Source organism: Xenopus laevis, chromosome 1S, assembly GCF_017654675.1.
Source record: "Xenopus laevis strain J_2021 chromosome 1S, Xenopus_laevis_v10.1, whole genome shotgun sequence".
Lineage (NCBI taxonomy): Eukaryota > Metazoa > Chordata > Amphibia > Anura > Pipidae > Xenopus > Xenopus laevis.
The window spans coordinates 94,113,449-94,139,598 of NC_054372.1; the positions used below are offsets into that span (position 1 = coordinate 94,113,449).

General features: G+C 38.2%; 1 protein-coding gene across 1 annotated transcript; it reads left to right on the forward strand.

Annotated features, from left to right (window-relative positions):
- The first annotated feature begins 524 nt into the window (after positions 1-524).
- b4galt1l.S (beta-1,4-galactosyltransferase 1-like S homeolog) lies at positions 525-25,436 on the forward strand. The gene is made up of 7 exons (XM_041578356.1): positions 525-622; positions 5,886-5,956; positions 10,101-10,333; positions 17,867-18,054; positions 19,579-19,701; positions 23,794-23,898; positions 24,782-25,436. The coding sequence occupies exons 1-7, from the start codon at positions 525-527 to the stop codon at positions 24,930-24,932; spliced, it is 969 nt and encodes a 322-aa protein (XP_041434290.1). The 3' UTR covers positions 24,933-25,436.
- The last annotated feature ends 714 nt before the right edge of the window (positions 25,437-26,150 follow it).

A 26,150-nucleotide genomic window follows, 5' to 3' on the forward strand; every position in this document is an offset into this window, starting at 1 on the left:
CCAAGACCCATAGGACCAAGTCTAAGGATAAGCCTGAAATTATCACCAGGTCAGGCTGCCAGTACTGGTACTCTTTCAAGTTGCTACAAAGCATGTTTAAATGCAAGTACTGTACCAGTGTCCGACTGGGACACCAGGGGCCTACCCAAAAATCTTAGACCAGGGGCCCACCAAAAGACCTTAGATCAGGGGCCCACTCTCAGTTCTATTTTAATTCCTCTTCTCACACAACCTCTATTCTGCTATTCTCTTCTTCATGCTCTAATCTATTTTTCAATCTATTTAAGTCTCTTTGTTCTCATAGAAATAGGTAATGGCCATGAAATATGCTAAATGTTTTGAAGCAGGAGGGCCCATTGGGAGTTTTCCTGGTATCCGTGTGGGCCAGTCCGACACTGTACTGTACCTTTGTGAATAGACACTTAATTTTACACCCATTTTGCAATTGCATGTTGTAAGGGATTTCTAAAGGAAAGGGAATCCTTCAGGTGGGGAGCTGCTACTGTGCATACATATAAGAAGGGATGATGCAGAAACAGATTCAAGAACAGGGTGACTCGGTTGAAGAAACTATAGCAGGAAGAAAAGGAATGGAGCAGGCGTTGAACAGGACTGGAAAAGAGTGAAGCAGGACAGAGCAGACAAAGAGTCTGAAACTGGGACTGGACTGAGTGGGCGTAGAGAAAGGATTGAGCTGACAAAGAGATCAGGACTGGATCAGGATGCAGTAAAAGAAGCAAGACTGAAGCATGAGTGAACAAGGGCAGGGCTAGGAACAAGACTAGGTGCAGGGAACTGGAAGAAAACAAGACATGGGGGGATTGATTATTCTGTGTAAAACAAAATTCAATGAGAAAATGGTGTAAAATATCACATTTGGGAGTAATTTTACACCATGTGAACTAAGAAAAAAAATGCATGAAAAAAGTATTCAGTTTTTATGCTGTTTTTTAAACGGTGAGACCTGGTGATGAGTGGTGTATTATCCAGCCGTTTTTACACAGCATAATAAAAATAGATACAAGAGTAGGGGATAGATTAAGAGTAGAAGCAGAAACAGGAATAGGAGCCAGAAACTGAAGAGCTAGGGTCAAGCCTCACTTCTCAAACAACAAAGCCAATGCTTGGGCTCCAGCTGTGAGGAGGACTGGGCTTTTATAGGGCAGGGTCAGCCCTGATTGACTAACCCTATCAAACCAGTAAGGTTGCTGGGGTGATGTAACACAGCCAGGGAAATAAGCAATAGGGATACGGGTACCTGCTGGCTGCTCTCCTGGTCTAGTGGTTAAGCCAAGTCATCAACAACCAGAAGTTACTGGGTTCAAGCATCAGTAGAGCCTTAAGCTAGCCACAGACATGCAGATACAGTATGTCAGATAAACGATTGTGCAGTGCAATCTTCCGAACTACAACTACCCATTCAGATTAAATAAAGTAGTAAAAAGAACAAATCAATGTTCTGGCCATTAATTCACAGACAGCAATCATACAAAAGTTATATCCAACAAATAGAAGTGACAATCACCCATTGATATCATCAGATAAGCAATACAATATTATCATTAGCCAACAGATAACCTGACCAATTGTCATGGTATAAAAAATGTCAGGATAATCCACACATGGTATGAAAAGAAGATTCGTAAGACTTTATGCTTGCGTCTAAGGCCAGCATTAAGAACATGTATTCACAAGTGAGCATTTTAATGCTCACTTTATATTACGGTGTCATATGCCAGCAGGTTAATGGTTTTTGGGAAAGTTCCTCTATGGCAACATGGCTACATTCAGAGTAGCCCCCCTTGCTTTTCATGTTTTATTGGGGTAATTTGTGTTCCCAGATCAAAGTTGGTTCTATACACCATGATGCTTGGCTGAATCTCTGGGATCATTTGCCTATATATTCTCCCTTGATATTTATAATTTTTAGCAGAGGATTGGAATATAGTTTCTAACATAACTAACTAGTTATATTGTTGGTAATATTTGCATGTAGGATTATCTCTATGTGGCAGGAAAACCACATGGCAACATTTAAAATAATGATGTTTCAGTTGTTGTTGGTCCATTAAAATAAATGTTTCTCTCTCCATCTATCTATGCCTGGGGCTATAACCCTGAGGGAATGAGTTACAGGCATCAGCCCCAAAATGCAAAAGCAGGCATTTTTTGGCTTACCATATCCCCATTCAGTTCAATTTTACTGAGGTGTGCTCTCAGCCTTACTGTAAAGATTGACTTTTACTTTGCACCCATATCAGATTGAATTTTATAGTACAAATACTATGGAATATAAATAATCAGCAACATTACCCCAGGATTGCTATCACAATAGCTACAGAAAATGGTTAAACATGTATATTAACCCCAGCTGTGCCAGTATAATCACTGTAGTAACGGCCAATACACAATCCATCAACCCCAGACAAGCAAGTAAGAGATCACTGACAAAAAGTCCAATAAGCACTCCGTTAAAGGAGAACTAACCCCCCCAATAGGAAAACCTACTACCTTAGGTAGTACCCCCTCCCTGCTTCCCCCGCATAGTTAGTTACCCCTGAAATTGCCCCTAAGAGTTTGCTTACGTATCGGTGCAGAGTAAGCGCAGCAGAGCTCATGGGCGCCACCTTCTGCATCTCCAGTCTTCTTCTGTAAGCGAGCGCCGTATTGGCGCATGCACAGTCTTCCAGTTTATAGCAACTGTTTACTTACTTGCCAACATTAAAAAGAAGGCCACTCTAAGATGTTATATTCTCTGCTATCTAATTACAATGCCCTGATTATTTCTTTGCCACAGTGACATGTTGTGAGTGAGATATTATTCATTAAGTTCAATTAAGGCTAAATAATATTTATTCACTATTGACTACAACACTAATATTGCATAATTAGATTCAAAATAACACAAGCCAATTGCTTTGAATGGAGATGGTTCAGTGGAAGAGGGTGTGCGTACCTTTGGTTAAGGTTTAATAAAGTAACCACTAATGCATCAACATTTTTTTTTATGAAACTTATTTTTGTTACATGCTACACATTTCATAGATGTGAAAAGACATTAAGAAAATTGGGGCTGTGCTTGATACATTTTTACCATTCTGGGACCAGAATGTACCATCTACATTTGTGCAATGATCTGAATGGTTAATGGCTGAAATTGTACATTTACACTTCAACTGAGTCCTGCTCTGAAAAATTCTCTCTCCTCCGAAAATACTGATTTGTTGATCATGTATAACTGCTGATTTCGCTCAATATCCATTCATCCATATAAAACATATTTGACTTTCATGTAAATTCTGTTTATATTTTCCAAACCCACATAACGGAACTCTGAATCCAGCACAACTTTAAACCAATGTGCATACAGAAATCCTAGGAATAAACATAAATAGGTTAAAACTATTATGCTAACTGTTAATTTAAAAGCATTGTTCAATAGAATAAAGTTGAAGGCTTTTTGGCAAGCTACGGGTTAACCAGTGTCCGATATTGTGAAATTCAGCTGTCATAGTCATACTAGGTTAACAAAAAATATAGTTGTCCATCAAATTGAACCCTTCGGCATACAGTATATGCCACACAGAAATTACTCTTTCTGACCGTACATTATAAATATATTGGAGTAAACTTGCCCTGTATGGTGCAGATTTACTAAAGGGCATAGTGGCTGTCGCTAGTGAAAATTCACCAGAAATCCCATCCGCAGGAACATCACCAATTTACTAACAGGCGTAGAGGACAATGTGCTAGTGAAGGAGACCATCGTTAGCGTAGTTTCATGCCCTATCACCATGCGAATTTTCGCTCAGACGAATTTTACAGAACATTACCTCTTTCGCCAGAGTTTCCTTTGCCATCTTAGACCTGGGGAACTGATAAGAAGAAGCTACATCCTCCTCAATCTTACGTCAATGACATTATATCCTGTATGCTGAAAAGCCATAAAAGTTCTAAGAAACGCTGGCGTCTTCATTCATATTTTAAAGCGGGGTTGCCTTCAAAAGTTATAACTATTAAAAATGTCTGTTTTTTTTTCCAACCAATTGAGGGGCATGTCACATTAGTTTTAGGAGGGGCTCATGTCTAGGGCATTAGAGGATCTCTTTTGTCTTTATTTTGCAGTCCCTGGACTGTTCACACCTCAGACCCAGACTAATAGTGCCCGCATTGTTCGTTTGTTCACACCTCATACAAACTGCTGGAGGGGCACCAGCAGGCTCTTGTAAAAAATGGCCCAGGCCATAGCCTAATTACAACTTTACCACCTGCCATTTAAAGCATTATGAACCTTAATTCTTCATTATTCCTCTTCTATCTGCCACTTCTGTACAATAAGGGTTTATAATATCTCTGTTAATGGCCATTTAGGGCACATCATTTTGAGAGCACCACTTGCTTAAGCTACTATTGCCTCACTCATGTGAAAGTATGATCGCTTTGTAAGACTTCTGCATTCTGAATAAGAATGTGGTACTAGAAAAGTCTATGCAAACTTTGTAACTGCAAAAACTTCTCTTTTGTAAGTAAAAATGACCCCTCTGTGTATCATGAGAAATCTATTTCACACTTCAGTGATAAAACATTACAAAACTTTCCAACATTTAGCCATTTTACCATCCATTGTTGCCCTCATATGAGAAAATCCTTCACAATCATTATGGGGAATGTAGTCAATGTTGCTAGTGCTGATAGACTATGGATCAATTAAATTAAATGGAGGTATGGGAACTCTTATCCAGAAAGCTCATAATTACAGGAAGGCCCTCTACCATAGAGTCAATTAAAAGGTGAACTAAACTTAAAAAAAACCCTACCCCTCTAGCCTACATAGACCCCCCTCCCTCCTCCCCCTACAGCCTAGTTGCTACACCAGGCAAATGCCCCTAAGTCTTTACTTACCCCAATGTGCATATTCTGCGGAGTTCACAGGTGCCATCTTCACCCGCTTTGGTAATCTTCGGAATGAGAACGGCACTTCTGCAATTTTCGTGAGTTTCGACGCATGCGCAGTTGTCGCGATGCAGAAAACTGTTCCAACTGCGCATGTGCCGCTACGCCAGTCTCATTACAAAGATTACCGAAGAGAAGAAGATGGCGCCAGTGAACTCCGCTGGACGGAATCTGCACGGAGGGATAAGTAAAGACTTGGGGGCATTTGCCTGGGGTAGCAGCTAGGCAGGGGGGAGGGGGGTCTATGTAGGGTAGGGGGGTAGGGATTTTTAAACTTTAGGGTTTAATTCTCCTTTAACAAATTTACATTTTTAAACATGATTTTTGCTCTGTGATAAAACAGAAAATTCTACGTGATGGTAAATATGCTGCATGAATCCATATTGGTGGCAAAACAATCTTATCGGGTTAATTTACTTTTAAATGTTTTTTTAGTAGGCTTCAGGTATGGTGACACTACTTGATTACAATGTAATTTCTCCTACCACACACCTGTAGTTCACCAATCCTGCAACTGGTGGTTTCTTCCATTGACACGGCCGGGTCCCTTAGCAACGCATGTGTATAGAAAACGGATCCACGCACACACTGGTTAATGCAGTCGCAGTCAGGGAGTATCCCCTTTTATTCAGCCACCAAACATTCAACGTTTCGGGGGGGAACACCCACCCCACCCACCCTTCATCTGATGACGGGTGGGTGTTCCCCCCCAAAACGTTGAATGTTTGGTGGCTGAATAAAAGGGGATGCTCCCCGACTGCATTAACCAGTGTGTGTGCGGATCCGTTTTCTATACACATGCGTTTAGGTATGGTGATTCAATTTACAGTAAAAAAATCCCTCTCGGGAAAACCCTGGATCTCAAACATTTCTGATAATAAATACCATACCCTTTTTAAACTGATAAAATGTTATATTTTTTTTTCAGTTAAGTTTGTGGAATACAAAAATGAATTATTGCATAAAAATGTATCGGAATGTCCGGAAATTCCACCTGATTTAGGTAAGTGAAAGAAATGGCTACAATGCAGTGTAATCAAATCATTAAAAATTAATAACTTGGATGGAACTGGTTTTCTGTATGTTTATCATGCATGGTCACACCAGTATGTCATCCGTTAACCGAAAACCTGCTATCCAGACAGCTACAAATTACAGGAAGGCCATCTCCCATCTCCATGTTAGTGAATGAGGTCATTTTTTTAAAATGGGTTCCTTTAGCACCTTAATTAAAGTGGTGGTTCACGTTTAAATTAGCTTTTAGTATGACGTAGAGATTGATATTCTGAGACAATTTGCAATTGCCTTTAATTTTTTTTATTATTTGCGTTGTTTTCAATTATTTGACCCTTTATTCAGCAGCAAACAGGCCAATTGAAATGTTTAGCAGAAATAATAAAGATTGGTACCAGTTACACAATTACTTGCCTGTGCCACTGCTTCTGTCCCACTTAGAAGCTACTGTAACTGCAAATTCTGTAGAGGTTGTGTACAAAACAGGCTCAAAACTGCAGATACTTTGCTGCAAGGTTTATTCAACACAACATGTTTCGAGCATTGTGGCTCTTTAACACAAACATTTTGTGTTAAATAAACCTTGCAGCAAAGTATCTACGGTTTTGAGCCTGTTTTGTCCACAACCTCTACAGAATTTGCAATTGAAATGTTTTTTAAGGTGGCCATACACAGGCCGATAAAAGCTGCCGACAGACGAGTCAGCTGCTTATTGGCCCATGTATGGGGCCCCCCCGACGGGCTTCCCCGATCGAGATCTGGCCGAAAGTCGGGCAGATCTCGATCGGATGGGACTAAAAATCATGGCTGCATCTATTCGTTGATGCGGTCCCGCGATCCAACCGCCTCTTACTATTCGTTAGGATCCGATAGTTGGGCCCTAGGGCCCACGATCGGATCAGCCCGATATTGCCCACCTCAAGGTGGGCATATCGGGGAGAGATCCGCTCGTTTGGCAACATCGCCAAAAGAGCGGATCTCTCCGTGTATGACCACCTTTAGAATTAGCCATGCTATAACATAATAAGTTAACTTAAAGGTGAACCAACCCTTTAAAGGACAGTACATTGTACTTACAGTAATTCCAACTAAGCTATAATTAACCCTTATTGGTGATAAAACATTTCTGTTGGTCTTAATTAATGTTTTAATAATTTTTTTAGCAGACTTAAGGTATCAATATCAAAATGACTGAAAGATCCCTTATCCAGAAAAACCCCCAGGCCCCAAGCATTCAGGATAACAGGTTCCATACTGGTATATTCCAATGAATAGAACAACAGCAATGGAAGGTGCAATAAGGGTAGGCTTGCTTCCATTATAGTTCATTTATTGTAAATGCAGTGGCACACAAGTGAGGTAGTGTAATAAAAGCTAAAAAGGCTGGAATGGTACTAGTAGTTCGCAGCAACTAGATATATGCTATATATGGTTACTAGACCTGATGCAAACTTTATTTTTTAGGGTAATGACACTCAGACAATTAGGCTTTAAGTGCTACTGAAAATTGTAAAAGGTCCTAAACTCTCTCACAGACTTTATTGAAATCATCTGATACGTGTGCGTGTTATTTTAGTCAGGCAATTATAGCCTGGAAAAGCATGACACATTTTATTAGTGTGTTAATGGATCATGGGGAGGTGTCACAGGAAAAGTGACTTTGGCAACATAAAAGGTAATTCTGTCCCTGATTCTAATCTACTATATTTTTTGATCCCTGTAGTTATTGAAGGAACAAGTAGTACAATGCAGTCATGGTGTGACCAGGACTAGAAGGAGCTTTAACAGGTAGCTTAAAATCAGGGGTGTAACTACAGAGGAAGCAGACCCTGGGGCTGTAGGGGGGCTCAGGGGATATAGGGCCCTATGAGGCCCTAATTAATGAGCAATTTCAATATATATTTGCTGTAGGGCCCAGTAACATCAAGTTATGCCACTGCTTAAAATTGTCCATGAAGTATGTGTTCAAAACAGAAGTAATAAAATATCAGCTACTAGAAAATCATGTAAACATTAAATAAACCCAGTAGGCTGGTTTTACCTCCAATAAGTACTGTTTTATTATTACAGAGAAAAAATTGGATTATTTGGTAGTTATTGAAGGAACAAGTAGTACAATGCAGTCATGGTGTGACCAGGACTAGAAGGAGCTTTAACAGGTAGCTTAAAATCAGGGGTGTAACTACAGAGGAAGCAGACCCTGGGGCTGTAGGGGGGCTCAGGGGATATAGGGCCCTATGAGGCCCTAATTAATGAGCAATTTCAATATATATTTGCTGTAGGGCCCAGTAACATCAAGTTATGCCACTGCTTAAAATTGTCCATGAAGTATGTGTTCAAAACAGAAGTAATAAAATATCAGCTACTAGAAAATCATGTAAACATTAAATAAACCCAGTAGGCTGGTTTTACCTCCAATAAGTACTGTTTTATTATTACAGAGAAAAAATTGGATTATTTGGATAAAATGGAGTCTATGGGAGACAGCCTTTTTGTAATTCGGAACTTTCTGGATAACGGATCCCATGCCTGTACTCTACATTTTTCTCAATAGCTAAAGTGTTAACAATAAAAATACTTCCCCATATTTTTTGTATAAATTATGAAATGAATGTAGCATCACAAAAAAAAATTGTTGATGTAACCTGAGGGGATCAATAGAGCATCATCATCATCATCATCTTTATCTTATTCTATTTATATAGTGCCAAAAAGTTACTCTGTATTTGACATTCATTTGTAACAAACAGGCATAGCCCAGCCCAAGGCCTTTTTTTAATTTTTACCTCTAGCTAAAGGTGGGCATGTGTACATGTGAAGGTGATAATGGCATGTTCCTATAACTGATAGGAACATGCAGTTATTAGTAATAGTAAAGTACTGTTATGTACTTTTGTAATGCAACTGCCCTTGAGCCACCAACAGCTCACTCTACCCCCTTCAGGCAGTCCAACCAGCTTAACTTGCCTGAGAATGGAGAGCCATGGAGAGGGGCTGGGGTGCACAATAATTCAATAGGCTAGAAAAAATATTCACATTGTGAATATTTTTTCATAATTGACTTTTATTGCATTCCCCTCATTAGGGCAGCTTATATTCAACCACCCAGTGTACACAGGACCAAGAGTGAAGGTTACTCTTGTGTATTGCACCTACACCAGTAGAACACAGGCACCCATAGCCATTTCTGCAGTTTTATACCTTTACAGCTTTACCTATACCTAAACTCATACAGTTGGAAACTGCTGACACCATATAAATTTCTCTTAAAGGAGACATATTGTGAAAAAAATAAGAACATACCAGTGCATTATACTCATTTAGCTATAGAAGAATTGTGCTTAAAAAAGTAGTGTTTCAGGCTGGTTTTATTGAATATAGCTGCAAAAACCCTAATAATCCCTCCCTTCTCTTCCACTTCTTGCTCCCTGAATTCCCAGGCTGTGCAGGGGAGCCGGCGGCTCTCAACTCACTGCACTGCAGGACAGGAACCAATCAGCAGCTAGCAGGACCTGATAGGGAACTGAAGTCTGTCTGTGCTTGTGTGACTGCAGGGCTGTGATTGGCTGTCCCCCTCCTACTGTGCTTCTGGCAGGGACCGTTAGGACACACCCACCCCTCATTCAAACAGGGACCAGAGAACATCAATAGGGAGCTCCAATAAAGGGGCTATTTTTTAAGATAATATTCATTTTTAGCACCATGTAAAAGCAACACCATATATTACTTATAATTGCTACAAATTTAGTTTTTTTTTCATTTATCCTAAATGTCTCCTTTACATTTTTGGCTAACTAACTATATTAGAAACATTTTTTATTTTGCACAGCCTATCTATTTACACAGTTTTTATTTTCACACTGAACTGTTCCTTTAAGTATAAGTAGAGTAGTATAAGTAGATCATTCTAGCTTTCAAGTGAGTGTCGCTGGCACCATCTAAGATTATGTCCTTCTCCTATTCATATTCCAGTCTCTTATTCATATCAACGCTAAGGAAATTTCAACGCTAGCCAGATTGCTGAGATTGCAAACGGGAGAGCTACTGAATAAAAAGCTAAATAACTCAAAAACCACAACAAAAAAAATAAACCTATTGCAAATTATCACTCTCTACTTTTTATTTCTTAACAGGTCCATTGGATATTAGGCTTTTATATAATACAAACCTTCTGACGATCCTTTCTCAGAATCCAAATCTACGACCTGGAGGACGCAGTAGGCCCCAGTATTGTAGGGCCCTGCAGAAAATTGCCATTATAATCCCATTCCGTAATCGCGAATCTCATCTCAGGACCTGGCTGTACTACATGCACCCATTCCTACAGCAGCAGCAGGCAGATTATGGAGTATACGTGGTGGAACAGGTAGCAAGCAATATATATATATATAGTCTGTCATCCGGAAACCCGTTATCAGAAAGCTATGAATTATGAAAAGGCCATTTCCCTTAGACATTTTATCCAAATAATCAAAAAATTTTTTAAAAAATATGTAAAAAAAGAAAAACAGTACCTTGTATTTGATCCAAACTTGGATATAAGCTTATAGGAAGCAGAACCAGTCTAGAAGACTTAGGGGGTTATTTATTAAGTCTGAATGGTAAATACCGGAAAATCTTTTGTTTTTTTTACTATAAAATCTAAATTTTTAGTGGGAAAAAAACGTGACTTTTTCGAGTTTCATTATACCCAGAGGCTGCAAAAAGTCTGAACCCGAAAATACTCCATCTTCAACCTGTGGAGGTCCTGTAGAAGTTAATGGCAGAGTTCCTATTTGCAATTTGAAGTTATTATTGTCTGTGCTGAGTTTCATATGATAATCATAACATTTTTGGACATATCCACCGATTTCATAAAAAATTTGGAATTTTCAGGCATGAAATCCAAAAAATTATGATTTTTTGTGCGACAATCAGAAAAAGTCGTGGTTTTTGTCAATCTGATTTTTTTTCATGAAGAAACAGGTAGCTGTGATAGATATATTAGGGGTTTTTGTGATATGTGGCCTCTCTATCAAAATTTGGTTTGGAAGCTGAAGTTCCCCTTTAACTTTTAGTATGATGTAGAGAGTGATATTCTGAGACTATTTGCAACTGATTTTCAGTTATTAAGCGTTTTATTCAGCAGCTCTCCAGCTTGCAATTTGATTTTTCTTTGATTACATTTTGGGTAGTTATCAATTTTCAAAGGTTGATAACTGATTTGGGAGTTTAGTAACTAATAAAATTTAATGCAATGAGATTTAGAATACAAAGTGCGACTTTTTTTTTTTTTTTAAATAGCTATATTTTATAGATATATTTAAATATATATTTTTTATACATTGTTACTTTGGGGGGTTTCCTTTGTAAAGTGTAATCATGTCCCCTCGCAAGCACCTTTTTTCCAGAGAAAACAACCCCAACCTTGACAGTCTACCCTCATAATTTAAGTCTTCCATCCCCCTGACCAATTTAGTTGCACGTCTCTGCACTCTCTTCAGCTCATTTATATCCCTCTTAAGGACTGGAATCCAAAACTGCACTGCATACTCCAGATGAGCGCCAAACACTGGCGAAGTTGCACTAGCGTTACTGCGCCAAGCAAAGCAAAGTTGAGCTAGCGTTGTCTAATTTGCATACAGCGGGAAGTTAAAGGGATCCTGTCATCGGAAAACATGTTTTTTTCAAAATGCATCAGTTAATAGTGCTACTCCAGCAGATTTCTGCACTGAAATCCATTTCTCAAAAGAGCAAACCAATTTTGTTATATTCAATTTTGAAATCTGACATGGGGCTAGACATTTTGTCAATTTCCCAGCTGCCCCCAGTCATGTGACTTGTGCCTGCACTTTAGGAGCGAAATGCTTTCTGGCAGGCTGCTGTTTTTCCTTCTCAATGTAACTGAATGTGTCTCAGTGGGACATGGGTTTTTACTATTGAGTGCTGTTCTTAGATCTACCAGGCAGCTGTTATCTGGTTACCTTCCCATTGTTCTTTTGTTTGGCTGCTGGGGAGGAAAAGGGAGGGGGGTGATATCACTCCAACTTGCAGTACAGCAGTAAAGTGTGATTGAAGTTTATCAGAGCACAAGTCACATGACTTGGGGCAGCTGGGAAATTGACATTTTCAACTAAATTTTAAAGGAAGTCCTATCTACTCTATTGCACTTCGCCTGGTCTGAGGCGGTGAAGGCAAGTCTGGTGCAAGAGGTAACGTTCAGTAAAATCTGCATGTTAGTGAATTTGCACAGTTACAACCATTCGCCATAGCGCAAATTCGCCAAGCGTTAGGGAGTGAAGTACCACTAGAGTCTATCTCCTTCGCTAGCGAAGTTATCCCACCGACCGTTAGTAAATTGTGAAGTACCGAAATGACGTCACACTGGCAAATTTTCGCCTGCGTTAGTCACGCCACCTTTTAGGCAATTTGCCCCCAAGATCCTTCTCATTTAAGGGAACTCCCAACATAACCAGGTTCAGCAACCTTAAAACTCCACATACAGTATTTGGTTTCTCCTTTGTCATAATGTGTTGTTTTCTGTTACTATAGAATAACATTCACCCCAATGTGAATGTGCTGCTCATAGCTATCTGGATACTATACAACAATACAATCTGATTGGGAAGGTGTTTGATTTTAAAGTAAATGCATAGCAAATTGAAGACATGATTTGTTTGTTTGTGCTGTGGAAGTTAACATACCTTAGATATTACCTTAGAGATTTTATTTTACTCAAGCCCTGTGGATTCTGAACTCACAAAGAGTCAGAACCCTGAACAAAGAAATCATTGAGTTTTTATAAACTTGGGAACCTATGACATAAGAACTTACAGAAATAAAAGGGCGTAACCATTGCGAGAGCATAGAGATATCACTTCACAGCACAGAAAAACAGAACTGTCTATGTAACCAATGAGATGGTTCTTCCTCAAGGTCAAGGTGATGACCAAGCTAGCTTGAGAACAGAATTCATGGGGGCTCACGGGAATCTGTATACACAGACTTTTATTCTTTCTCATCTCCAACCATCATTTTTTATGTGAGCATTAAAACCTCTTATTTTTGGTTTTAAGGCAGTGCTATGTACATACAGTATTGTAACCCTTTCGACACCCCTTTTCTTGGAGTTCACTCCACATGTGGCACTTACCTGATAGCACAGGAGAAACCTGAGCCACTCCACAGTGGTATTGGGAGAGATTGGGGTGCCTCCACCTAGTGGGATCTGGGAATGCACCTATGGGTGGTCCCACTAGGAAAAAGTAATGATTCACATACAGTATTTGGTAAACTAAACAGTTTTTAGAGTAAATGGCCAGCTAATACAAGCAGCACTCCTAACAAAGTGGCAATAGGGGCCTCACTAACTAACTAAGCAGATGCAAAATGTCTGACTAACAAACACAGTCTATGATATCTTCAAGCGCTCCTTTAGGATACCGTAACTCCATAAGTCTTTTGGATGCTTTACACAAAATCTTCAGGTAAGTCAAGCACTTATGGAAATGCCATACAAGTCTACTCCCTTTGGATACTCAGATGGGAGTCCCCTGCAAGTGCTGGTTCATCCAGCCTAGACTCCTCTCACACTCTCTGTCTCTCCAGGCACAGTATCTGGCTTCCATGTGCCAGTCTGACCAAAATGGCTGCTTTGGGTGGGGCCTTCCAGTCTCTGGGCACGCTGGCAGCATTCCGATTATTTACTACCACATGGCTCTCCCTGCAGGCCTTTCTCTGCCAGGCTTTTCTGCTTCCTTTTCCTGCTGGCCACTCCCAAGCTGTGTGTCACTTACTGCAGCCCTGAGATCACTGGTTGCTAGGCAACGACTTACAGCACACAGACACAGGCTCTGTGCATGCTCCATTACAGGGAACTGCTGCAGAAGAGTGGTAAGTGCAAGGATTATGCGCTAGCTCCCTACAATAGCATGAGGCATATAAATATCATATAATATAAATATCTTCTATTACACTGCGCTTGGCTCCTTTTAGCCCTTTTCACCCTGGCCAGGTAGGATTCTCTGCATAATCGCAAATGTAATGTAATGCCTATCCAGTTCCTTAAATGTCCCTGATTTTTAATATGACCTGGGCATTTAATTCAGTAGTTTGACAGCAGAGTAACTATGTCAGTAGTAGATTTGTACCAATGTCACTGTTTGTGCCCAATGTCATTGTTTATGTGCATTATGCCTGCAACATTTTGGTTAATCCATTTGTGTGACTACTAGAAGGAAAACTTCCATTGCAATCACTTCTAATCAGTATAAATACTTTGAAAATTCACAAGTTCTTGGCACAAACAAGTATCATCCAAGAATCACCCAGTTCATATAATACATGCACTGTTAGTATCACATACATACTGTAGCCTGAAATTTGAATAATTTGAATTGCTAGCCTCCAGGGTTTTAGCCATTATTAGTGTGTGCTTATTATGTCCCGAATTTGATTGCTCACATTTGCTTTTTCTGTGCACCTATAAATGCAGTTATAGGTGTTTTTATAATTAGTCCTTTTGGCATCAGGAGTTGTGTTCAAAACCATTCAGTGACATTGTTCAAGGTGATTATACCTTTGTGCTAATGTCACTCTCCCCAGTATGAGGCAAGCTATGACATCACCATAAAACCTTGTGTCAGCCAAGGGCTGTCTGAAACAATTACTTTTTTTAGGTTGTTGCCACCCTGTTTATTACAGTCATTAATTTCATCATCTGTTCTTAGAGCATTTTGACTTATAAGGGAAAACATGTTGAATGTAAAGGGATGGGACCTGTTATCCAGAAAGCTTGGGACCTGGGGTTTTCGGGATAAGAGGTCCTTCTGTAACAAGGTACGGTTTTATTATTACAGCGAAAAAGGAAATTATTTTTAACAATTTTAATTATTTGAATAAAATGGAGTCAGTGGGACATGACCATTCTGTTATTCTGATCTTTCTTTATAATGGATTTCCAGATAACAGATCCCATACCTGTAGTAATATAACATCTTTATTCTTATTATGCTTTGCTTGAATAATAATTTCTATACGTGCCATTTATATACAACAGGATAATCACATTGTTGGAGTGAATATATTTTACTAACTTTATTAACCATCTAAATCCATCCAAACTTTATTGCAAACATCACAAAGAAACACAATTTTAGTTTCTGAATTTGGTCCTGGGGGTAGTTCTTTATATATATATATATATATATATATATATATATATATATATATATATATATATATATATATATATATATATATATATATATATATATATATATATTCCTCCAATGAAGAAGCCACACTCACAGGTCTTGTCCAAAAGTATAAACAGTTTATTCAAATAAACTGTTTATACTTTTGGACAAGACCTTTGAGTGCGGCTTCTTCATTGGAGGATTGTATATGCACAAGCACCCAGGCAATAATATCCGCATTATCGTGAGTGCTGTGATTTCGGGGAATTGAATATATTTATTAACAACGCCCTGAAAGGCGCAACAAATGAAGCCTTCCTACTTCAAACAATACTTTCTATTTTAATACTTTCTATTATACACCCAGGCAGAATTTATAATCGTGAGTGCTGGTAAGCTGTATTCTACTATATATATATATATATATATATATATATATATATATATATATATATATATATATATATATATATATATATATATATATATATATATATATATATATATATTAAAATCCAGAACATTGTGTAAGTAGAAAAGATGTTTCTGGGAAAGTGATCAAAGTAAAGCCTCTAATTCTGTATAAATCTGCTGAGATTTACAGGTTAGTAAAGTTTCTTCTACCCAGGCAGAATAAAGCATCATCATAAAACAGGGGTGTAATTATAAACTGATTATAAAAGATATCTACTCTAGTAAATTACATTAAAGGAATTGTTCAGTGTAAAAATAAAAACTGGATAAATACTGTAGATGCAAAATAAAAAATGTGTCTAATATAGTTAGTTAGGCAAAAACGTAATGTATAAAGGCTGGAGTGACTGTATGTGTAACATAATAGCCAGAACACTACTTCCTGCTTTTTTGCTTTCTTGGTTTACACTGAAAGGTTACCAGGCAGTAACCAATCAGTGACCTGAGGGGGGGCCACTTGGTTCATATATGTTGCTTTTGATTCTGAGCTGAATGCTGAGGATCAATTGCAAACTCACTGAACAGATATGTCCCATGTGGCCCCCCTTCAAGTCGCTGAATAACTCAAAGTTGGAGAGCTAAAAAGCAGGAAGTAGTGTTCTAGTTATTATGTTAGACATCCAGTCATTTCAGCCTTTATACATTACATTTTTGGTTAACTGTATTAGAATTTTATTTTGGGATATACATTTAACTTAATTTTTAGTATGATGTCGACAGTGATATACTAAAACTAATTCCAGCTGTGTTTTTTTGTTGTTTTATTGTTATTATTATTTGTATTATTTAGTTTGGAATTTCAGCAGCTACCTGTTTGCTAGGATCTAAATTACTCTAGCAACCAGGCAGTAGTTTGAATGAAAGAGTGGAATATGAATAGTTGGAGGCCTAAATAGAAAGATATATAATACAAAGTAGCAAAAACGATAAAATTGTAGCCTCATAGGGCAATAGTCCTTTTGGCTGACTGAGTCAGGGACCCCCTATTTATGCTGAAAATAATGGAAAGACACTTCAGAAATGTTATGAAATGAAAAAAAAGTTTAAAATGCAATAAGTATAGGCGAACTAACCTTTTAAAGATGTCTGGATCATCTTCAAAGTTTATAGCTAATCTATTTATTTCCCTGTTTAGGATATTATCACGGCTATGACCCAGTTTCTCATAGCCAGATATAGATGCTCCCAAGCACATCCCTAATTAATGTCCCTCTATGAATCAGAACTGTCTCATCCAATTAGGTACAATTGGGAGGTATTTTGGTCCCTATCTTATTGGTTATTACGCTTTACTGCACCTTGGCAGAGTTTGTGCCTTTTATTACATGTTTGGGTGGCAGTTACTGGGATTGCATGCATTTGGACAACAGCTGGGCCATCCATGTAAGGGGTGGGACAGAAGTACCCAGTTTCCTCATAATGCACTAAGCTACAAGTAGGTGTAAATTACATTGTCACATGGCATTTTATGTGCATGTGCTAGATACATGGTATTTTAATGGGCACAGCTCTTCCCTTATTATGTTTCATGCCTATAAGTGACTTTTAATACACCTAAACATACTGTAAAAATCAAAGAATAATATACTAGAACTGCCACAGTTGGTGCTACATAGTGATCAGAGATTTAATGTGTATTTCTGTAGCAGCTCTTACTATGGATGTGCAAATGTTTACACCTGCTACAAATTTGCTGTGAAATTCACTTTTTCACAAGTGGTGAATCTTTTTGCGAATATGCTCTAAATTTTTTCTTTTTTTTTTTGATTTCACATGATAAAAAAAAAACACCACTGATTTCAAGCATTTGGAGCAAGCAAAAAAAAAAAAAAACATCTATTGACTTCAATGTATTTGGCAAAAGAATGCATTTGATACAAGAAAATACACCCATTGACTCCAATGTATTTAGCATGGAAAAAACACACCTCTGTAATAGATTTGGCAAATTTTTCTGTGGTTTTGCAAAGTGAAACAGGACAGGGTGCAGGGCAGGTAATGTTGTTTCCACTCTTTGTGAAGAAATCCCTGTTCGCCATTGCTCCATGTGCTACACCATGCAAGTTTTACAGCAGTGCAAATTTTGCCCCGGTGATTGTTCAAATTGATGTCATTCATTAGAGGTTCTTTCAAAAAGAAGTAGAGAAAACAACTTTGGGCACAAGAACACGAAGGAGAAATATAATTTTTTTTTTTTATTCTATTTGAAAACTACAAAGTTCTAATTTTTTCCATATCTTTCTGTACAGATAGAAGACACAATGTTCAACCGAGGCAAGCTGATGAATGTTGGCTACAGCATAGCATCCAAAGACTATGATTACAGTTGTTTTATCTTTAGTGATGTAGACATTATCCCTATGGATGGAAGAAATCTCTACAGGTGCTCTAAGAATCCCAGGCATATGGCAAATTCTGTGGACAAGTTCAACTTTAAGTATGTACTCTATAGCTTGGTTTCTTGGCAATAGACCTACGTAAACCAATAATGGCATGCTGGGGTCCTCTAGTGACCAAACAGAGGTATAACCTTTTACTTCAAATAAAATCTAATATGCATGCTTATAAGAAAAAGAACACATTACAACTGGAATTAGGGAGGTGATATTTTAAATAAACTGCGTAGAAGAGAGGTTTACTGGATTTTCTACTTACAGACAAGGTTGCCACTAGATTTAGACTTGACTTTTGATGTCAATTGCTATGTATAATTATATTTATTAACAATTTATATTGTGAATTTTAAATTTGTCTTTAACTTGTACCCCTAAACACGGATTGTATATTATATGTACTACGAAGTGTTTCCAACCAATTGAGCCAATAGACAAGGCTCAAATTGACGATTTATACAACAAATGTGTTGAATTGTGATCGGTTGATTAGTTTTTAATTTTGGGAGGGTCCATAAGAGATGGTATTTAAGTATCTGAAACAATTGTCACATTAGAGATTGCCTATGACTAAGTGCTAGGTAAGCATGAAACGCGTTAGGCTTCATGTGGGGAATTTTTGATATTTTAAAAATTATTTAATAAAACAATATTTTTGATCTTACAAGCATGCATGTGCAACTTTAAATATGTGCTTACAAATGACAAAACTAAATTTTTATTTGGAAAGCATTGTGGTGCATAGTGTGCTATGGGACTGCAGGCAACTTAAAGGAAAAGGAAAGTTATGATCACTTAAAGTACCTGGTACCCCAGGGCAGGGCTTCTATCATCACAAAGCTGCACCAACCTGGGTTTCTTCTTTCTCTGTGTGGGTGCACATATACAGTAGAGTGAAAAGCAGAACTTTAAACATAAAGCCAATTTTTTCACTCCACTGTTGCTGCATGGGGCCATTGTAGATGGAAGAAGTCAGATTGCTCTAAAGTGCTCACTGAGCACTAGAGAACCCTGGGCTGGGGCATTGTTTTGCTAACAGGAGCACCGGCCCAGATTATCAGGTAAGTGATTATTATAATTGTCTGCTTAATATTAAGCACCATCCAGTCATTTTAACTTTCCATCTCAGAGGTTCCAGAAGTGTATCTAATGGGGACCAGACTGAATATAATTTAGGTAAAGCTTTGGTTTATTTGCTATCCTGCATAGTGATGGAAATGATGGAACTTGTTCCTAAGAACTGTATGTTTGGTATGACACCATGGAAATATTTGGACATAAAGAGCTTCATCACATATTTATATAACATCAGCAGGTTAACGCAGGGCTTTACATTAATTGATAAAATACAATAATATAACAATCAATAGTTACAGAACAATAATGTGATCAGAAGACCCTGGTCAGAACAACATACAGTTTAAAGGCAGGTAATATACAGACTCCACAATCATATGCTGAATTGTAATATTTATTTCATGTACAGGATAAACTGTTGTTAAATTGTTATTAACTGAGTAATAGCATCTTAGATTAATAATTGAATTTGTAATTTTTTTTCCTTTTAGATTACCTTACAATGACATCTTTGGAGGAATTGTGGCATTCACAAAGGAACACTTTAAGAAATTGAATGGATTCTCAAATGTGTTCTGGGGTTGGGGAGGAGAAGATGATGAACTGTTCCAAAGGTATCTGTATATATATTAAATCAACAATGAAAATTTTTTGAGACTTATTTGCTTATTAAACTACCCTCAAACATTATGTGGGAGTTAATTCTTCTAACAGGTAGCAATATAGATATTACAAGTGTATTGAACACTAAAACCAGGCTGAGTTTGACCTCCATTCCTACGCATCAGTTTAATGTAAAAGAGGCACATTTCGATTTTAAAGAGACAAAGACACAAAGGTTGACTATGTAGGGATGTGAAAATTTAGACACCCATACACATTATTGACAGGCACATCCCTAGTAATATGGACGCCTAAATGGGACCTGATGGGGAACCTTGTGCTTATGTAACCCCTGTAGTTTTCACAGTGTACACTAGATGGCACTGTGCAATAGTATAAAGGTCTTGGGAACCATGTGATCTGGGTCCATTACTTTAGCCCAACCAAGCAGGCTGGAAGTGTATGGGTATTGTGATCCTAGGAGCCTTGGCCCTAGTAAATAGATTAACATACTCTGTCATAGATCACTCTAGGAGTGATAGATAGCTTAGGTAGTTGAGCAGCTCAAAGCTCCGACGAGGAGACATTAGAGGGATTAAGATCCCGGGTACTAATAGCCCAGAAGTAAGGACAAAGTGTTGAGACTAGGGATGATAGGAATTCCCCTAGATGCCAACTAAAGAGATCCTGAAAGCTGGCTGTACCTTTCACATTACTGCTTCCTCTGCTGACATAAACCCTTACCTGTAGGAATCCAGCCCAATGCATAGTGCTGTGAGGATTTGCTTCCTTTATACTACTTGCTCTGTGTTCTATGCTCCTTTATGGATCTGTGCTATAGTGAATAAATACAGTTCATTGGTTAAGCATTAAAGAACTACTGGCGCCCATTATATGTGCTATTGTACATGTTACAGTTGCGCTACACCCTGCCTCCACCCCATTGCGAGGGCTTACCCGTGAGAGAGAAGGCCTCATTTGTGGTATTACCCCACACTGAAAGTAGCTAAAACTGACCACAGTAAAGTCAGTTTACTAGTTTACTAGTGCTACAACTGTATAAGAAATCTTTGTGTGTGATTATCAGAAAGTGTATCATATCTGTTGCCAATCGCTTGCATCCATAAAGAAACACTTTGGTACACCACATCACATCACTTCTGGTGTGCAGCTTCCCTTAGATACAAAAGTGCCTTTAAAGTGATGTGTTATTGTGCACTGGTGAGTTGGCATCTGTTTTGTGCAAGTCCTGCATTGTGCTGGTTGTTTTTAAGGGCAGAGGCAGACGTGGAGATTCGGGGAGACTAGTCCCCAAGGCACAAAACGCCTCTTCTTCGGGCAACTAATCTCCCCACAATGCCTTCCCGCCGGCTAGAACCTAAATCGCCGGCGGGATGGCACTCGGAGCACTTTCTTTTTACGAAGTCGTCCGAAGTTTCCTTGTGAGGCAACTTCGGGCGGCTTTGGAAAATGAAGCACTCCGAGGGCCATCCACAATTTAATTAGTCTAAGATTTTTGCTATTTCTCTACTTAGTTTAGTGTAAACTATGACCAGCAGCTGTGTGTAGATTGCCTATTGCGTATTCAATGCCCCTTGCAAAACACAGGCAGTATTAGAAGAGCCAATAATACAGTATACATATAATAGATTCTGGTAGAAGTGCTCTAAAACTTGAAAAACATTAGGATAGCAGGTTGGGCTTGCTTTGTGTGCATAATCTAATTTCGAAGATATGTAAACCTTAAAAAAAATATGTTCTGATGCTCTTCTGAGATATTTCTCATGTCTTTCCTGAGCAGAGCAGAACAGTGTTTTCTGTTTTCCTTATAAATATATACTCCTCGACTATATGATTGTGCTGTTTTTACAAAGTTCATTATGTTACCAGTTCATAAATAGCTCAACAGCATTGGAGTGAAAAAAAAAAGTAAATTGCAAAAGCACTGAAACGAGCACCCTAAGCAATTTTACATCAAGGTGTACATATCCTTTAAGGCAGCCTAACATATTTTACTTATAACAAAATAGTAGTGCCAAAGGTTCTGCTTCTAGGCCCAACAGGAATAGAAAATGAGCCACTTGGAGTATTTCAGTTGGTCGTGAGATACATTTTAATATGATGCCAGTGATTTGTATAACATCCTAAGAGTGCCCTGAAAAACTCCTTGACAATTGAATTGATGGTGAAGACTAAGAAAAATTGCTTACCCCATAATGGGTGGGACTCATGGGAGTCCATTGCAGCGGTGACCACAAGAGCAGTGGGCATTAATACCAAATAAAATTGGACATTAGTCCACTCACTACTGTGACAGGGTGGTCCAGGTGCAGATGTCCCAGACCCATAGCTTAAGAAGACTATTCCAACACGCTAGACTTTAGGATCACATTGAGGCAGGCAAAGCAGGAGCAATGAGAAAAAATCCAAATAAACTTTATTCCATATCAAAACATAAGAAAAAATGTATCTTATGCATTTTTTTCACACAGTTTCACATTTTAGAGCACTTCTAGAACTGCTCATCCCATAACAACTGGGCAAAGCAGGAGCAAGGAGATACAATCCAAATAATCCTTATCAAAACATAAAAATCGCTGCACTTCTTGCATTTCATGTGCACAGTAACATAGTCATTTTTTTTTGTGTGCTGGGAATCAAACCAAACGATTCCTGGCATTCATATTATAAATGTTTAGATTTAACTAAGCTCATGTAAGAGATACAGTATAATGCTGTGAACTCTAATTAGTATAAAGCTCCTTAAAACTATACATATTTGCTAAGAATGAAAGCTAGGGAGACAAGGGGCTTTCCAAATCAGTTTTATTTTCAAGCATATAAAAAATATATTTATGCTATATTTCTCTTTATCTTATAAAAATACAATAATTTAGTATTTATACAGTGTTAGAAAGCTTAGGTTGTTCATTAAAAAAAAATTCTAAGTAAAATAGGGTCTTGCCTCTATTTTTAATTCTAGCAATGAAAGCATTCATTTCTAGATATTAGATATTTCTAGAATCAACTGATGAGGAAGTACATACCATTAAGGATGGAGGAGCTGACTACATCCCCAAAAAAAGTATGTCAAATAAATTCATCAAAACCTGGTTCAATGAATAACTTTGTAGTAGCCATATTTTTTCTATTGTTTTAAACATGGAAAATTGATGGCTGTTATTTATTGAGCTTAACAGGGATATTGTTAACCATGTGTGTGCAGATAAGCAGATCGCTCACAAGGACCAAACATGGAGTAGCTTCAGTCGCTCTATTTGCCCTGCTTAGCTTGAGAAATATCATAGTTTTTCATGAACTAAACAACAGGCAATAACTACAGTCACTTGGAGCCTTATTAATTGATACAGTATCATGTGGAACAAGGGGGTATACTGCCCTGTTAATTGATCTCATGTTGATCAAGGGGTTATACTGCCCCTAAAATCATGTTGACTTAAGTGCATTTAGGAAATGTGTTCAGATGTTGAAGTGGTATTACTTTTGAACTGGTAATATAGGCAGAAAATGTGGAATTGTATTGTAATGTCATTCTATTTTTTGTAAAAAAAAAAAGTATTGAATTGCCTCAACACCCTTCTCCCACCCACCATCTTTTATTCCCTTTCCTTCCCCTTAAAGTTGCAAAGCAATTTCATGATGAATATGTTGTGTTTGTCAAAGAAGTGCGCTTGTAGCAAGTTGCATACACCTTACATTGCCTTGAACAGCTAATTCCAGGGCTCATAAAATTAGTCCCTGCAAAAGCAAAATCGAATATATTATATACTATACTATAATTTGACAATTCATGTTTCATCTCCTAGTCTCATTACGTGACTTCCTTGGCACTAGAAGGAAAGGAAGAGCTCATGATGTTGGTGAGAGGTATTTGGACACTTCTGTTGCAGAATGCAGTTTAGATACCACTGCCCCTGGTTGCTAGTCCGAGCCACACACATGTTTAATACAATATACCTTGAACTGCAAAAAACTCTCTTATCTAATATGTTGGTTCCAGTATGTGTCTTGTTGCTGTTTAGCATGCTGTCAACAATCCAGAGCTATTTAGTCACCTTATATATTTTCTCTATTCCTGCCAGAGTGGTGGCTGTGGGACTGAAGGTTGACCGTCCAGACCAAACAATTGCCAGATCCAAAATGATTTCTCATAAAAGAGATTCTGGTAATGAAAGTACAGGAAAGAGGTACTAAGAACTCGTTTTATATTATTTTCCCTGACAGTTAAGAAAATGAATGTCAAAATGTTTTAAATTATATGTAACTAGTTATTAGTGATAATCAGTAAGTATCGGATTCAAAATATTTAATCTTATTTGTATAAATACTTTTGAAATTAACATTGAGAGTTATGTTTATAGCAATACAGAAACAGTTCCAAAATTGTAAAGAAACAGGAGTCCCTCTATAACAGACTGACATTATCAATATGTCAGTAGATTCATTTTAAAGGACAAGGCAAGTGCAGTAATGAATTTGTGTCCATTGAGAGGCATACAGTACCTCAGCTCTTGTTATGCTTTGGGTCAAATTTGCAGATTTTTGAGCTGTTTCTGGGATTAGTAGCCAGTAAAACAAAAAAATCCCCTAAATTCTTTTTTTAAATACCCCACAATTCCATGCTTCTGCGTGAAGACCAAGACCTGGTCAGTCTGTACAGTTCTTCAGGACAAGGCAGCGCATGCGCATCTGAAAGTAATCGTAAGCACGTTTGCAGAGAATGGAAAGTAGGATCTGTCATGATTGCATCCAGGGGGGAGGTATAATTTATGCTAATGCACTTTTACTTTGCATGATTGCATCCGGGAGGGAGGTATAACGCCGCCTCAGTGGCATAAAAGCCTGCCTTTTGTGTTATTTATTTTATGTTCACACTTAGCTTGCGCAAAAGATACTGCTGCATTGAAGTGATTCACTAAGTAAGAACATTTAACATGTTTCAGTGAACCAAGTTGCTTCTCAGTGTAGTTTAGCTCATTTTATTCTGCACACCATTTTTAAAAATAATAGACCATTTCTGAAATATTTTGTCATGATCTAATATATTATTCTGCTTTTTTGTTTGCCCAGCTTTGCTCTAATAAGCAAGGCACATAAACGTCTACATAAGGATGGACTGAGTTCTCTGAATTACATCATCAGTATAACCAGTCATAAACTTTATACCAAAGTCACAGTGGATATTGGGAATGGAGAAGAAGTGTCCCCTAAAGCTGATTAAAGAACAGAATCTATTTCTTAACATTATTTATGCAAATTAAATTGTCATTCTTCGAAAAACTAGGGATCTAAAATGCTGTTTTTGACAACATCATCTCCAATCTCTGGATTGTATGGACAGATCTTGATGAGTTCATTATGTCAGTGGACAATTAAGAGAATCCTTTGCAACTAAATTAAATGGAGGAAACCATGCAATTTGTCAAATCTGCTACACTGTGCCCATGTCAGTGCACCTTCTTGTGACTTCTCATTATGGAACAAACAACATAACAATATGAAGGCAGTTGGCTGCCACTTCTCTTCAACATGGAAGTTTACAAGATCCAAACCACACAATGTTGCTTTTGTAGCCTATGCACTTGATTATAATTCACTGCTTATTTTACATACTCAACCAATGGTAGTAGTGCTGTTGCTCTTCATCTGGATACCAGAAGGCATTATGTCAGCAGCAATGCTCAGAGAAATTCCTTGCCTGTAAAACTGTACAAATTGTCTCTATAAAAAGCACTATTAGAAAAAGTATTAAAAGAGTATGATTGGCTACCACTCAACTTACTGGATCATATTAACCTTATAAAAATGGTAGTGCTGCCCAAACTACTTTATCTCTTCCACATTTCCCCAACCCCCCTCCCGCCCAGTATGTGTGCCAGACTTGACAGCTCATTAAATAAACAGCACGTAAGTCTTAACACCTTAACAGCCCCTAATAACAATGGAGGGTTATCAATGCCACACGTCCTCCTCTACCATCTAGCTTCCCAGCTTGTCTACATAGCCTGGTGGTTTTGCCCCTCAGCAGATAATGCTGCCTTCCTCAGAGGCAGCTGGATTGATTGTATCACTTACAAACACTCCTCTACGAGGGACTACCCAAAGGGGCTGCCCCCCTCTACCCTAAGCATGTTACCCAGGATATGGGCAAGAGCTTGCAAGTATGACAAAGAGGCACAAGGTACTGTCTTACTCTTCACTCCAAAATGGTTCAACTCTCACATGCGTCATTTTGAGTCCGTTCCGGACCCAGCATTATGGGCATAATATAAAATCAAATATCTTGGACAGCTATAAGATAACCAAGGTCTAAAGTCTTAGGAAACCCTAACAGCAGAACATAATCTACCCAGGACAATGTGGTTCAGGTACCTCCAGTTTAGAAATGCTGCAAACAGCCAGTTCCCTACTCCCCCTAAGGTCTCACTCTCAACCCTTG